At 31.8% G+C, this 17,836-nt stretch overlaps 1 protein-coding gene across 1 annotated transcript in view; it reads right to left on the minus strand.

The window, feature by feature from the left end:
- The window catches only part of LOC143256470 (prolyl endopeptidase FAP-like), a 172,589-nt gene extending 158,104 nt beyond the window's left edge, over positions 1-14,485 (minus strand). The window contains exon 1 of the mRNA XM_076513755.1: positions 14,148-14,485. Coding sequence (XP_076369870.1) covers positions 14,148-14,270 — 123 coding nt within the window. The 5' untranslated portion in view covers positions 14,271-14,485. The remainder of the gene's footprint in view (positions 1-14,147) is intronic.
- Positions 14,486-17,836: the final 3,351 nt, after the last annotated feature.

Consider the following 17,836-nt stretch of genomic DNA (forward strand, 5'->3'; position numbering starts at 1 on the left):
TTGTCTTCCTCTTATCTTACATATAAGCTAAAATAAAGTATACTCAGCTTGTCTTCCTCTTATCTTACATATAAGCTAAAATAAAGTATACTCAGCTTGTCTTCCTCTTATCTTACATATAAGCTAAAATAAATTATACTTGGCTTGTCTTCCTCTTATCTTACATATAAGCTAAAATAATTTATACTCAGCTTGTCTTCCTCTTATCTTACATATAAGCTAAAATAAAGTATACTCAGCTTGTCTTCCTCTTATCTTACATATAAGCTAAAATAATTTATACTCAGCTTGTCTTCCTCTTATCTTACATATAAGCTAAAATAAATTATACTTGGCTTGTCTTCCTCTTATCTTACATATAAACTAAAATAAATTATACTCAGCTTGTCTTCCTCTTATCTTACATATAAGCTAAAATAAATTATACTTGGCTTGTCTTCCTCTTATCTTACATATAAACTAAAATAAATTATACTCAGCTTGTCTTCCTCTTATCTTACATATAAGCTAAAATAAAGTATACTCAGCTTGTCTTCCTCTTATCTTACATATAAGCTAAAATAAATTATACTCAGCTTGTCTTCCTCTTATCTTACATATAAGCTAAAATAATTTATACTCAGCTTGTCTTCCTCTTATCTTACATATAAGCTAAAATAAATTATACTCAGCTTGTCTTCCTCTTATCTTACATATAAGCTAAAATAATTTATACTCAGCTTGTCTTCCTCTTATCTTACATATAAGCTAAAATAAAGTTATACTCAGCTTGTCTTCCTCTTATCTTACATATAAGCTAAAATAAATTATACTCAGCTTGTCTTCCTCTTATCTTACATATAAGCTAAAATAATTTATACTCAGCTTGTCTTCCTCTTATCTTACATATAAGCTAAAATAAATTATACTTGGCTTGTCTTCCTCTTATCTTACATATAAGCTAAAATAAATTATACTTGGCTTGTCTTCCTCTTATCTTACATATAAGCTAAAATAAATTATACTCAGCTTGTCTTCCTCTTATCTTACATATAAGCTAAAATAATTTATACTCAGCTTGTCTTCCTCTTATCTTACATATAAGCTAAAATAAATTATACTTGGCTTGTCTTCCTCTTATCTTACATATAAACTAAAATAAATTATACTCAGCTTGTCTTCCTCTTATCTTACATATAAGCTAAAATAAATTATACTTGGCTTGTCTTCCTCTTATCTTACATATAAACTAAAATAAATTATACTCAGCTTGTCTTCCTCTTATCTTACATATAAGCTAAAATAAAGTATACTCAGCTTGTCTTCCTCTTATCTTACATATAAGCTAAAATAAATTATACTCAGCTTGTCTTCCTCTTACCTTACATATAAGCTAAAATAAATTATACTCAGCTTGTCTTCCTCTTATCTTACATATAAGCTAAAATAAATTATACTTGGCTTGTCTTCCTCTTATCTTACATATAAGCTAAAATAAATTATACTTGGCTTGTCTTCCTCTTATCTTACATATAAGCTAAAATAATTTATACTCAGCTTGTCTTCCTCTTATCTTACATATAAGCTAAAATAAATTATACTCAGCTTGTCTTCCTCTTATCTTACATATAAGCTAAAATAAATTATACTTGGCTTGTCTTCCTCTTATCTTACATATAAGCTAAAATAAATTATACTCAGCTTGTCTTCCTCTTATCTTACATATAAGCTAAAATAAATTATACTTGGCTTGTCTTCCTCTTATCTTACATATAAGCTAAAATAAATTATACTTGGCTTGTCTTCCTCTTATCTTACATATAAGCTAAAATAAATTATACTCAGCTTGTCTTCCTCTTATCTTACATATAAGCTAAAATAAATTATACTCAGCTTGTCTTCCTCTTATCTTACATATAAGCTAAAATAAAGTATACTCAGCTTGTCTTCCTCTTATCTTACATATAAGCTAAAATAAATTATACTTGGCTTGTCTTCCTCTTATCTTACATATAAGCTAAAATAAATTATACTCAGCTTGTCTTCCTCTTATCTTACATATAAGCTAAAATAAATTATACTCAGCTTGTCTTCCTCTTATCTTACATATAAGCTAAAATAAATTATACTCAGCTTGTCTTCCTCTTATCTTACATATAAGCTAAAATAAATTATACTTGGCTTGTCTTCCTCTTATCTTACATATAAGCTAAAATAAATTATACTCAGCTTGTCTTCCTCTTATCTTACATATAAGCTAAAATAAATTATACTCAGCTTGTCTTCCTCTTATCTTACATATAAGCTAAAATAAAGTATACTCAGCTTGTCTTCCTCTTATCTTACATATAAGCTAAAATAAATTATACTTGGCTTGTCTTCCTCTTATCTTACATATAAGCTAAAATAAAGTATACTCAGCTTGTCTTCCTCTTATCTTACATATAAGCTAAAATAAATTATACTCAGCTTGTCTTCCTCTTATCTTACATATAAGCTAAAATAATTTATACTCAGCTTGTCTTCCTCTTATCTTACATATAAGCTAAAATAAATTATACTTGGCTTGTCTTCCTCTTATCTTACATATAAACTAAAATAAATTATACTCAGCTTGTCTTCCTCTTATCTTACATATAAGCTAAAATAAAGAATACTCAGCTTGTCTTCCTCTTATCTTACATATAAGCTAAAATAAATTATACTCAGCTTGTCTTCCTCTTATCTTACATATAAGCTAAAATAAATTATACTCAGCTTGTCTTCCTCTTATCTTACATATAAGCTAAAATAAAGTATACTCAGCTTGTCTTTCCTCTTATCTTACATATAAGCTAAAATAAATTATACTTGGCTTGTCTTCCTCTTATCTTACATATAAGCTAAAATAAATTATACTCAGCTTGTCTTCCTCTTATCTTACATATAAGCTAAAATAAATTATACTCAGCTTGTCTTCCTCTTATCTTACATATAAGCTAAAATAATTTATACTCAGCTTGTCTTCCTCTTATCTTACATATAAGCTAAAATAAATTATACTTGGCTTGTCTTCCTCTTATCTTACATATAAGCTAAAATAAATTATACTTGGCTTGTCTTCCTCTTATCTTACATATAAGCTAAAATAAATTATACTCAGCTTGTCTTCCTCTTATCTTACATATAAGCTAAAATAAATTATACTCAGCTTGTCTTCCTCTTATCTTACATATAAGCTAAAATAAATTATACTCAGCTTGTCTTCCTCTTATCTTACATATAAGCTAAAATAAATTATACTTGGCTTGTCTTCCTCTTATCTTACATATAAGCTAAAATAAATTATACTCAGCTTGTCTTCCTCTTATCTTACATATAAGCTAAAATAAATTATACTCAGCTTGTCTTCCTCTTATCTTACATATAAGCTAAAATAAATTATACTCAGCTTGTCTTCCTCTTATCTTACATATAAGCTAAAATAAATTATACTTGGCTTGTCTTCCTCTTATCTTACATATAAGCTAAAATAAATTATACTCAGCTTGTCTTCCTCTTACCTTACATATAAGCTAAAATGAATTATACTTGGCTTGTCTTCCTCTTATCTTACATATAAGCTAAAATAAAGTATGCTCAGCTTGTCTTCCTCTTATCTTACATATAAGCTAAAATAAAGTATACTCAGCTTGTCTTCCTCTTATCTTACATATAAGCTAAAATAAATTATACTTGGCTTGTCTTCCTCTTATCTTACATATAAGCTAAAATAAATTATACTTGGCTTGCCTTCCTCTTATCTTACATATAAGCTAAAATAAATTATACTCAGCTTGTCTTCCTCTTATCTTACATATAAGCTAAAATAAATTATACTCAGCTTGTCTTCCTCTTATCTTATATATAAGCTAAAATAAATTATACTCAGCTTGTCTTCCTCTTATCTTACATATAAGCTAAAATAAATTATACTTGGCTTGTCTTCCTCTTATCTTACATATAAGCTAAAATAAATTATACTTGGCTTGTCTTCCTCTTATCTTACATATAAGCTAAAATAAATTATACTCAGCTTGTCTTCCTCTTATCTTACATATAAGCTAAAATAAATTATACTCAGCTTGTCTTCCTCTTATCTTACATATAAGCTAAAATAAATTATACTTGGCTTGTCTTCCTCTTATCTTACATATAAGCTAAAATAAATTATACTCAGCTTGTCTTCCTCTTATCTTACATATAAGCTAAAATAAATTATACTTGGCTTGTCTTCCTCTTATCTTACATATAAGCTAAAATAAATTATACTTGGCTTGTCTTCCTCTTATCTTACATATAAGCTAAAATAAATTATACTTGGCGTGTCTTCCTCTTATCTTACATATAAGCTAAAATAAATTATACTTGGTCTTGTCTTCCTCTTATCTTACATATAAGCTAAAATAAATTATACTTGGCTTGTCTTCCTCTTATCTTACATATAAGCTAAAATAAATTATACTCAGCTTGTCTTCCTCTTATCTTACATATAAGCTAAAATAAATTATACTCAGCTTGTCTTCCTCTTATCTTACATATAAGCTAAAATAAATTATACTTGGCTTTGTCTTCCTCTTATCTTACATATAAGCTAAAATAAATTATACTCAGCTTGTCTTCCTCTTATCTTACATATAAGCTAAAATAAATTATACTCAGCTTGTCTTCCTCTTATCTTACATATAAGCTAAAATAAATTATACTTGGCTTGTCTTCCTCTTATCTTACATATAAGCTAAAATAAATTATACTCAGCTTGTCTTCCTCTTATCTTACATATAAGCTAAAATAAATTATACTTGGTTTGTCTTCCTCTTATCTTACATATAAGCTAAAATAAATTATACTCAGCTTGTCTTCCTCTTATCTTACATATAAGCTAAAATAAATTATACTTGGTTTGTCTTCCTCTTATCTTACATATAAGCTAAAATAAATTATACTTGGCTTGTCTTCCTCTTATCTTACATATAAGCTAAAATAAATTATACTCAGCTTGTCTTCCTCTTATCTTACATATAAGCTAAAATAAATTATACTCGGCTTGTCTTCCTCTTATCTTACATATAAGCTAAAATAAATTATACTTGGCTTGTCTTCCTCTTATCTTACATATAAGCTAAAATAAATTATACTTGGCTTGTCTTCCTCTTATCTTACATATAAGCTAAAATAAATTATACTTGGCTTGTCTTCCTCTTATCTTACATATAAGCTAAAATAAATTATACTCAGCTTGTCTTCCTCTTATCTTACATATAAGCTAAAATAAATTATGCCGCAACACATCACGGACCACACATTATCTGATTCACAATCAGTTTCTGCCCCCCACTGTTACAGCGGTAAGTCTACAAATTTACAACGCTAAAATCAGGGGTTCTATTCCCCTTGGTGGGCTCAGCAGATGGCCCGATGTAGCTTTGCTATAAAAAATCACACACAAACACAATCAGTTTCTGCTAACCAGTCGACCAAGCTGAGTCCAATAGGATTTCGCCGAATAAATTCAACTAACATTTTGGGATGAGTTTTAATTACTTTAGCTCTCCCAATGGTTCAGCAGTAGGTCTGTCGACTTATAAAGTTACGAAATCGGATTTTGATATTCTTGGTGGGCACAGCACTGATAGCCTATTGTGTAACATTCACATTATTTGATCTTTGTTTCCTTTAGTTTAAATTTTACACATTATGTCTAACTTCATAAAATAAACATTTTCTGTTTGGTTTCTCATATTCACAGGATCTCTATTACGTTTCATCCAATACATCTAATGAAATAAATTCTATAATTTATATAAACTCATATTTTCTGGAGAAATCAATCGTAGTTCCAGATATATAAACAATCAATCATAACCAGAGATATATATAAACAATCTGTCATAGCTCAAGATACATGAATAATCAGTCACAGCTCCAGATATATGAACAGCCAGTCACAGATCAGACACATGAACAGCCAGTCATAACTTCAGACACATGAACAGCCTGTCATAGCCCCAGACACATGAACAGCCAGTCATAGCTCCAGACACATGAACAGCCAGTCATAACTCCAGACGTATGAACAGTCAGTCATAACTCCAGACGTATGAACAGTCAGTCATAGCCCCAGACACATGAACAGCCAGTCATAGCCCCAGACACATGAACAGTCAGTCATGGCCCCAGACACATGAACAGTCAGTCATAACTTCAGACACATGAACAGCCAGTCATAACTCCAGACGTATGAACAGTCAGTCATAACTCCAGACGTATGAACAGTCAGTCATAGCCCCAAACACATGAACAGTCAGACATAGCCCCAGACACATGAAGAGTCAGTCATAGCCCCAGACACATGAACAGTCAGTCATAGCTCCAGACACATGAACAGTCAGTCATAGCCCCAGACACATGAACAGTCAGTCACAGCTCCAGACACATGAACAGCCAGTCATAGCTCCAGACACATGAACAGTCAGTCATAGCTCCAGACACATGAACAGTCAGTCATAGCTCCAGACACATGAACAGCCAGTCATAGCTCCAGACACATGAACAGCCAGTCATAGCTCCAGACAGATGAACAGTCAGTCATAACTCCAGACGTATGAACAGCCAGTCATAGCTCCAGACACATGAACCGCCAGTCATAGCTCCAGACGTATGAACAGCCAGTCATAGCTCCAAACACATGAGCAGTCAGTCATAGCCCCAGACACATGAACAGTCAGTCATAGCCCCAGACACATGAACAGTCAGTCATAGCCCCAGACACATGAACAGTCAGTCATAACTTTAGACGTATGAACAGCCAGTGATAGCCCCAGACGCATGAACAGTCAGTCATAGCCCCAGACACATAAACAGTCAGTCATAGCTCCAGACACATGAACAGTCAGTCATAACTCCAGACGTATGAACAATCATCGCTGCTACAAATTCTGGATCCAAAACAAAAGGTGGAAGTTTACTTTACTCTTTAGTTCAGCTGTGACAGAACGGATTCTCTCACATTTAAAAAGTTGTTATTAAAATACGGAATATCTGACGTGGCCTGCCAGTTAAGGATGCTCGGGTCTCAACCTGAAGGTGGCAGATTCGAATCCCGTGATCGAACACGCTAACTCTCTCTCATCTGTGGGGATTTTATAATGTGACCACAAAGAATTTTCAAACTAGGGACAGCTAGCGCCACCAAGTAGCTTTCAGCAGAATGTAACAAAGAAACAAAAGTACTGAAATGAAGTACACTTGTGAAAATGAAGCTGGTTCATACACACATATATATACAGACATCTTCTTTCTGTTTCAGTTGAGATCACCATAATTTATTCTTGCCAGATTCCATAATGCTTAGGCCTAGTAAATTCGTACAGTAAATTGGAGAATTCTGGTCTTTTACACAAGGCCTCATTTAGTATGGTTTCGTTTATTAGCCAACTCGTAAGCTACTCTTTTAACAGCGAATAGTTGGATTCACCGTCACGTTATAAAGCCCCTACAGCTGAAAAAGCGAGTATGTTTGGTACGACGGGGATGCGAACCCGTGACCCTCGGATTACGAGTCGCACGCCTTAACCCACCTAGCCATGCAAGGTCTCGAATAATTAAGGAAAACTAGAAGACTATTTTAATATAATTAATGAGTTTCCATGGTTCAGATTTGGAACTAAAACAAACAGAGAAAACAAGAGAGTAATCATATGTGTTGAAGTCGACGATTTTGTTTTGAAAGATAAACTATATATAAAAATATAGGAAATCCGTTTTTGTTGTATTTTAATTTAACGACATTGAATCTCATGTCTATCCTTTGAAAGCAAGTTTCACAGTGTTAATAACGATTCAATAAATAACTAACTAAATTTAACTAAATAAATAAACTAAATAAACTCTCGTGCGTAAGAACTAGTCACAAAAGTACAACAATGTTAAATACCTATTTGTTGACACGCTGGTATATTGTTCTAAGGCTTAATAACTCCGTTTGAAACTGTTAATTGTTCGATAGATCCTTGTTTATGGAGAAAAAAAAATGTAAAAATCCTGATTTACTAAAACAATGGCGACTAATATATGCTTCAACCGAATGTATTCCACGAATAAAACTTTGACCATTTATTCCGGGACCTAAACGTCCGAATGCAGATGAAAAAAGTTTAACACTAAAGGAGAAAAGTAGTATAATTATGAATTTCGAAATAACATCTAGAAGTAATTATTGCATCTGCTTGGTTTGAAAACAACGAACTATTTAAATAATTTGTTGTTTTTTTTAATCGAGTAGTTTCGAAAATTATCCGGATGACGTAAAACGGCCTCATGTAAAACTTTTGAAACTGCTTTATTGTTATTACAGCAAGTTGTAAAACCTTGAGATAACAAAGGCCTTCTTCTGGCCGATGGTCATATTACTATAAGATAACAAAGACTTTCTTATTGCTGACAATCGTTGTTTTATATAGAGCTAGGGGACTTCTATCACTAACAGTCGGGCCCAAATGTAGGGAAGTATCAGAATTTAAATAAAGTACGATTATGTCTTATGTTTTAAGTGTCAATAAATTGTAACTGTTCTTATATTGCCTTCCAAGTACACACCGAGGCCATGTGGTTCTAACACTTTAAATGTTAACACAAGTTATGTCAAATACCTACGAACTATGGGCCAGCTTGGCCAGGTGGTTAAGGCACTCGACTCGTGATCTGAGGGTCGCGGATTCAAATCCCTGTCACACCAAATAAACTCGCCCTTTCAACCGTGGGGGCGTTGTAACGTTACGGTCAATCACACTATTCGTTGGTAAAAGAGTAGTCCAAGAGTTGGCAGTGGATGGTGATGACTAGCTGCCTTCCCTCTAGTCTTACAGTGCTAAATTGGGGACGACTAGCCTATATAGCCCTAATGTAGCTTTGAACAAAATTCAAAACAAACCTACTAACTAACAACTTGCAAGACTTTTAACACATGTTTGGTTAGATAAAAAAACGAATCTAAACGCTCCTTTATAGAACAACAAACTCTCCAGAATAATTTCAACCCGTTCTCTCTCCTCCAGTGCAAAGTTGAATCAATTCCAATAATCGTACTTCGCTACAGATTATGAAATGTAAATAAAGTCAAGATATACATATATGTATTTTATTTGCCAAAAGTAACGTACAATGTACGTTCTAAAAATAAGGATCTTCATTCTAAAGAGGCTGTCAACACATATCGTGATGATTAAATCTATTTACATACGCACAGCAAAAGGCAAACGTAAGATATTCGGTTGTATACATAAAGCAAACTCTCCAGCCAGTGAACGGGTGAACTCTTGTGTTTGTAAATTTCATGGAACGTGGAATCTCTAACTGACAACGTTGAAACGTTTTTGATGTCAGTGGAGAGATGCTATGTAGAAATACCTCCTTTTAAAACCACTTTCTCTCTTTAGTCATCTTACACAGACACATTTGTAGACAGCGCTAAAACTTATTAAGCCAACAATTATTATATGTACGTCTACTTCAACCCTTCCTTTGCGGCTTGTGTAGATCTCTCTATCACTCCATACACGAAATTTTGCGATGTGCCATTCCAAATATTGCGCGTAAAATGCTCGCATCACGTGACGTCAACTGCAGCCTCCTACGCTAACATCATATAATGTTAATCGCAGGTAAAAGATAAAAACGCTTTACTTATTCAAGATGGCACAAAGCAACGAGGTTATCAGAGTTTCAGGATATTAAAACATTTGAAGTTTGCAGCTCATCAGATAACGTTTTTGTAGCAAAAAACGACAAAAGAGACAGTAAAAATAATTATATACCGTAAAGTAAAACAATTACTACAAAATATTATAATTATCACCGTTCTGTACAATTAAATAAAACGTGTATAATTTAATTACTAACTATAGTTTTAAAATTTTTGAATCACCGAAGTTATGGAATACAGGCAGATGAACGCGTTGCAGAAATCAAAGTATGGTCTTTTAGTGTTAAAACTAAGGTGAAAATTTATATTATATGACATTCTATCAATGCTGAAACGTGCGAATGATATGGGTGACGTCTCTACGACTCAAAAAATGGGCAGTCTTAATTTTAATATGACATGGAGACATCGTGCACCATCTTAACAGCGTACTTGACACACGGTGTTAATTTCTTTTAGCAGTGTAATATGAAGACATCGTGCGCCATCTTAACAGCATACTTGACACACGGTGTTAATTTCTTTTAGAAGTGTGATATGAAGACATCGTGCGCCATCTTAACAGCATACTTGACACACGGTGTTAATTTCTTTTAGAAGTGTGATATGAAGACATCGTGCACCATCTTAACAGCGTACTTGACACACGGTGTTAATTTCTTTTAGCAGTGTGATATGAAGACATCGTGCGCCATCTTAACAGCAAATTTCACACCCGGTGTTCAGTTCTTTTAGTATGGCATGAAAACATCGTGAAACATCTTAACGGCATATTTCACACATGGTGTTTTTTTTTTGCAGCATTTTTACACGTTGTTAAAAATACAATAGTTCAAAGGTAATGAATAAATACATCTTCAGAGTAGCGCTTTTCAAATTCCTTTCGTGATATTTCTTTCTGTAATTAATAAGTTGGATAAAACAACCAACAACAACAAACAAATGGTAAACCAACTTGTTGATAGGATATCAATGTATGCATTATAAATTTACTTATAATTATTTAAAAAATTAAAATTCATTAATTTTAAATTATCTATGGATTATAATCATATTATTAGTACCAAATAAGGACTTAGTAGTCTCGTAGAAACGCGAGAACATTACGTATACATTTTACTTTCTATCACACTATCCTGGCACGGCATGACTAGGTGGTTAAGGCACTCGACTCGTAATTCGAGGGTCACGGGTTCGAATCTGCGTCACACCAAATATGCTTTCCCTTTCAGCCGTGGGAGCGTTATAAAGTGATAGTCAATCCTACTATTCGTTGGTAAAAGAGCAGCTGAAGAATTGGCGGCGGGTGGTGATGACTAGCTGCCGTCCCTAATTTAGCAGTGTAAGACTAGAGGGAAGGCAGTTAGTCATCACCACCCGCCGCCAACACGTGTTAGTAGGAAACTCAAAAGGATATTTCAAAGTGAATCAACTCCTTCAGGGTATTAAACAAACATAGATGGAACTTATAGAAATGTTTGAAAAGCGAAAACGTTTTTTATACCATCACTGACAAAACGATATACAAAAAGTAAGATAAGGTCCAACGCACATAAACCACTTCTTAGGACTGAGAAATAAAAGATGACTTCACGAACCCAATATCTGCCAAAACACGTGCGAAAGTGTTTGAATTTTTCTGTGAAACACAAAACAAAAACGTTTACGGGACTTCAACAAGTATACAAAAGTACAGGATTTAGAATTTTCTTTTTTTACAGTCAAGGAGGAGATGGTTGTCGTATAAAAGTCGACTTTAGTTTTTCCTAAGATTCTATCATAATATTTTGTATAATAAACATTAACTAGCAACTCACACTTTGTTTAATGGCTAGGAGGTTAGGGTGTTGGATTCTTAATCTGTGGGTCGCTGGTTCGAATCCCACACACACAAAAAATGCTCGCCCTTTCAGCCGTGAGAGCGTTATAATGTTACGGTTAATCGTACTATTCTTCGGTAAAAGAGTACTCTAAGAGTTGGCGGTGATTGCTAACTGCTTTCTTTCTAGTCTTACCCTGCTAAATTACGGACGGCTAATGCAGGTAGTCCTCGTGTAGCTCTTGGCGAAATTCATAACAAAGAAATAAGCTAATTTTTTAAACTGATTAGGCCAAAACGTCTTTTTAAAATTTGATGAATTTAAACCACCAGAGAATTATTAATGTAAGAACGATAATATCGTGTCATATGATTCCTAATTAGTGAAATAATTACAGTTTATTACCTGATTAATGTGCGTTTAAATAATATTATTTTACAGTATTATAACAGAATTCTGTTAAGCTGTTTATCGCAACATTGCACGTTTGTTTGTTTGGAATTAATTTCAAAAGTACATAACGGGCTACCTTTGGTCTGCTAACCACGGGTATCGAAACTTGTTTTTTTAATATTTATGTCTGCAAATATACCTCTGTGCTAATTTGGGAGGCAAAGATTTCTATCATATCATTCTACTATATTATCACAAATTCATGCCACATTTTTTTATAACATTATCACACATTTATATCATATTGTTTTATAACATTATCACATTTATATCATATTGTTTCATGACATTGTCACACATTTATATCATATTGTTTTATAACATTATCACATTTATATCATATTGCTTTATGACATTATCACATTTATATCATATTGTTTCATAACATTATCACACATTTATATCATATTGTTTTATAACTTTATCACACATTTATATCATATTGTTTTATAACTTTATCACATATTTATATCATATTGTTTTATAACTTTATCACACAGTTATATCATATTGTTTTATAACTTTATCACACATTTATATCATATTATTTTATAACTTTATCACATATTTATATCATATTGTTTTATAACTTTATCACACAGTTATATCATAGTGTTTTATAACATTATCACACATTTATATCATATTATTTTATAACTTTATCACACATTTATATCATATTGTTTTATATCATTATCACACATTTATATGATATTGTTTTATAACATTATCACACACTTATATCATAGTGTTTTATAACATTATCACACATTTATATCATATTGTTTTATAACATTATCACATTTATATCATATTGCTTTATGACATTATCACATTTATATCATATTGTTTCATAACATTATCACACATTTATATCATATTGTTTTATAACTTTATCACACATTTATATCATATTGTTTTATATCATTATCACACATTTATATGATATTGTTTTATAACATTATCACACACTTATATCATAGTGTTTTATAACATTATCACACATTTATATCATATTGTTTTATATCATTATCACATATTTATATCATATTGTTTTATAACATTATCACATATTTATATCATATTATTTTATAACTTTATCACACATTTATATCATATTGTTTTATATCATTATCACACATTTATATGATATTGTTTTATAACATTATCACACACTTATATCATAGTGTTTTATAACATTATCACACATTTATATCATATTGTTTTATATCATTATCACACATTTATATGATATTGTTTTATAACTTTATCACACATTTATATCATATTGTTTTATATCATTATCACACATTTATATGATATTGTTTTATAACATTATCACACACTTATATCATAGTGTTTTATAACATTATCACACATTTATATCATAGTGTTTTATAACATTATCACACACTTATATCATAGTGTTTTATAACATTATTATCACACATTTATATCATATTGTTTTATAACTTTATCACACATTTATATCATATTGTTTTATAACTTTATCACACATTTATATCATATTGTTTTATAACTTTATCACACAGTTATATCATATTGTTTTATAACTTTATCACACTTATATCATAGTGTTTTATAACATTATTACTCATTTATATCATATTGTTTAATAGCATTATCGCTCATTTCTTTGTCATTATTTTACCGCACAATCGCACATTTATATCACAATGTTTTAACGCATTTTCACACATTTCTATCATATTGTTTTATAACATTATCACATTTATATCATATTGTTTAATAGCATTATCGCTCATTTCTTTGTCATTATTTTACCGCACAATCGCACATTTATATCACAATGTTTTAACGCACTTTCACACATTTCTATCATATTATTTTACTGCATAACAGCATGTTTCCATCATATTATTTTCTCTAATTATCACACATTTCTATCATTCTGTGTTTCACCGAATTATATCAAACTTTTATCATAATGCTCTACCCAGTTATTGGACATTTGTACCATATTGTTCTACCGAACTATCAGACGTTTCTACAATATTGTTGTACCGAACTATCGGGTTAATCCTATCATATTGTTGTTATCGCACATTTCGCAAATAACCGAGAAACTAATTTCATTGCTGGTCACAAGTTACTGGTACTTTCGTTTGATTAACCAAAATAACAAAACATACCATTATCTGCTCTGTGAAGGAAGTCTTGGATTTCATTTCTCGCTTGCCCTGTCTCACAAAGTCCGGGGATGAAAGCACCTTGGCAGTGGAGGGCGCAGGCACGCCACCGCTACTGTAGTTCATCTTCGAAGCTATCGCCTTTGAAGCAACAAGCAACTGATCTGGACCAACAACCAAAGTTTTCTGGTCGACAACTGGTCACACCACCTAGCAAACGCACACTTCAGCTTTTGTTAACCGATATTAAGTGTATGCGGAAAGCGTTTAACGACAGCGAATTCGAAACTTGTAACATCTGGCATCTATCTGTCTCAGGCACGTGTATGAATAAGCCCTAATGGTCATGCATACAGAGAGGGTTTAAATGTTTCTTGCCAAACAATTCTGGGCGTGTGCTGCTATACGCTTTGCACGTGATCCGCCCCTCCCGTGACGAAAGTGCTCAGAGCTTCTATAGGGAAATCGGTTTCCTGGCCTTTAGTTATATAGCATGGTCAAAGCAGGTTGAAACATAATGTACCCAGGCTTTACTTTCTTGTGAATGTCTATTGCAGTCGGGGCACTGATTTGCCCAGGATGTGCGTGAAAAATATAGATTGATTTTTAGACACACATATACACACAGCAGAAGAATATTTAAAAAGTAAATTAATAAGTTGAAACTGAAATGTACAAGACTTCATAACAGATAAGTTCATTTAAGTACAACGATAGGTAAAAGACGTGATACTTACATTTAACTACAACGATAGGTAAAAGACGTGATACTTACATTTAAGTACAACGATAGGTAAAAGACGTGATACTTACATTTAAGTACAACGATAGGTAAAAGACGTGATACTTACATTTAGAAAATAAAGACCAAATGTGCTTGGTGAAACTAAACAGAGAAAAACCTAGAAAATCTAAAGCCGCAATAAACCGATAAAACGCTATAGTGCTTTGAAAATAACAAATCATTCATCTGTCTAACTGAAACTTAATGATTGTAGAATACAGAGGAAATGGAGTTCGTAAGGCCTAAGTTAATTATTGTGTTTTTTACTAAAAGATACTAAGTAATATACTCCGTTGTAGTGTCACGTAAATGTTTTCATAAAACGTTTTGAGAGTTTGATGAAAAATTCAAAACAGTTCTTACCAAGAAAAAGACTTCATATGTTACACATAATTATCTAAAATAATAATTGTAGACAAAAATTTATCAGAAGATTGAGAAATTAAACGTACGAGTTTCGTTATATAGTTCCGTTATATAGTTTCGTTATATAGTTCCATTATATCGTTCCGTTATATAGTTCCATTATATAGTTGTTATATAGTTCCATTATATAGTTCCGTTACATTGTTCCACTATATAGTTTCCTTATGTAGTTCTGTTATATAATTCCGTTATATAGTTTCGTTATATAGTTCCATTATATAGTTTCGTTATATAGTTCCATTATATAGTTTCGTTATATAGTTCCATTATATAGTTTCGTTATATAGTTCCGTTATATAGTTCCATTATGTAGTTCTGTTATATAGTTCCACTATATAGTTCTTATATCGTTCCGTTATATACTTCCATTATATAATTCTGTTATATAGTTCCGTTATATAGTTCCATGTTATAGTTCCGTCATATAGTTGTTATGTAGTTTCATTATATAGTTCTGTTATATAGTTCCGTTATATAGTTCCATTATATAATTCCATTATATAGTTTCATTATATCGTTCCGTTATATAGTTTCGTTATATAGTTTCATTATATAATTCCGTTATATAGTTTCGTTATATAGTTGTTATATAGTTCCGTTACATAGTTCCATTATATAGTTTCCTTATATAGTTCTGTTATATAGTTGCATTATATAGTTCCGTCATATAGTTGTTATATAGTTCCATTATATAGTTATGTAGTTTCATTATATAATTCTGTTATATAGTTCCATTATATAGTTTCGTTATATAGTTCCATTATATAGTTTCGTTATATAGTTCCATTATATAGTTCCGTTATATAGTTCCATTATATAGTTCCGTTATATAGTTCCATTATATAGTTTCATTATATAGTTCTGTTATATAGTTCCGTTATATAGTTCCATTATATATTTCCGTTATATAGTTCCATTATATAGTTTCATTATATAGTTTCATTATATAGTTCCATTATATAGTTTCATTATATAGTTCCATTATATAGTTTTTTATATAGTTTTTATATAGTTTCATTATATAGTTCTGTTATATAGTCCCGTTATATAGTTCCATTATATAGTTCCATTATATAGTTCTATTATATAGTTGCGTTATATAGTTCCATTATATAATTCCATTATATAGTTCCGTTATATAGTTCCATTATATAGTTCCGTTATTTGCTCAGTACATTATCTTAAAGCCATTTTGGATGTGCAAATTTGCAACTTACGTGATAAACAAAACAGTTACAATAGTACGGATTGCATCAGAACTACATTTTAACGCTTCTTGGACTTTTGTAACTAATGTGATGCCACTGGAAACTGATCGCTTTTGGGAAGGATATGTAACGGCCTTTTCTAAAGAAAAATATTCATATACCTAAATCATAATGATCATTACAATTTCCAAGACGGGTGTATTCTTTGCACTTACTTTAAAAACAAAGGAATATGATTCAGCCTAGGGTACCCAAGACCATCCAGAAAAAGCTTTGCAACAAATCATATCCCAGCTGTAGAGAGCAAAGTGCAGCGTTTTGTAGCAGGTGAGGATCTATGAACACGAAGACACAATGACAGAAACGGTCCATGTATCTCAGGCAACAGTACATAACATAACCAAGAAGTACCTCCAACATGATACAAGTTTACCGAGAGAAACCTTTCTATCACACCTCTTGTTCAACCATCTCATACATAACGCAGCTGGAAAGTGAAAAGAATGTTCATGTTACAGGATGCAACTATTATGTCATCGCTTTGTTGAAAAAAATGCTAAAAATCATCATCTTTCTGTACTTGCTGGCTCATGAAAGCAAACAAGGAACGGCGTGCTTTAAGCGAGACAACCTTACAATGGAACAGTTTGCAAGAAAAACTATGATGCACGATTATTGTCAAAATTCAAAGTCATAAAATAGAATACGACCGTACATGGCAATATGGACTGAAACGACGTGGAGATGCTTCTAATTAGTTTTAATATAACCTAATAAAACCCTGTTTTTATTTAACATACCTGACCTCGGTGCTTTAACACTTACAAACTTGATGTTGAGTTGTGACATAAATCTGTCAACTACTACAACACTGAAGTACTTAGTTCATCTTTTTGTTTCACCTTTGTCATAAAATCGTTCACAGTTGTCCCAAACTTAATGTATGTATTTAGGGTAAGACGTTCTATTTTTCTAGAGTTGTTGGTTCATACTGAAGAAGTTCTATGAATACACATACACGTATTCTTTGAAGAAAACCCAAGTACATGAACGTTAGATGCAAGTTCAAAGTATTTTTGTGGAAAAAAGGGGCTGCCACGTTAACCCTACGTCTATTATTACATACCAGCTGTCACGTTAACCCTACTTCTATTATTACATAACACACGGTATGATATGAAGACATCGTGCGCCATCTTAGCAGCATATTTAACACACGGTGTTAATTTCTTTTAACAGTAAGATATGAAGACATCGTGCGCCATCTTTGCTGC

This window comes from Tachypleus tridentatus, chromosome 7, assembly GCF_004210375.1.
Source record: "Tachypleus tridentatus isolate NWPU-2018 chromosome 7, ASM421037v1, whole genome shotgun sequence".
NCBI classification, from domain to species: Eukaryota; Metazoa; Arthropoda; class Merostomata; order Xiphosura; family Limulidae; genus Tachypleus; species Tachypleus tridentatus.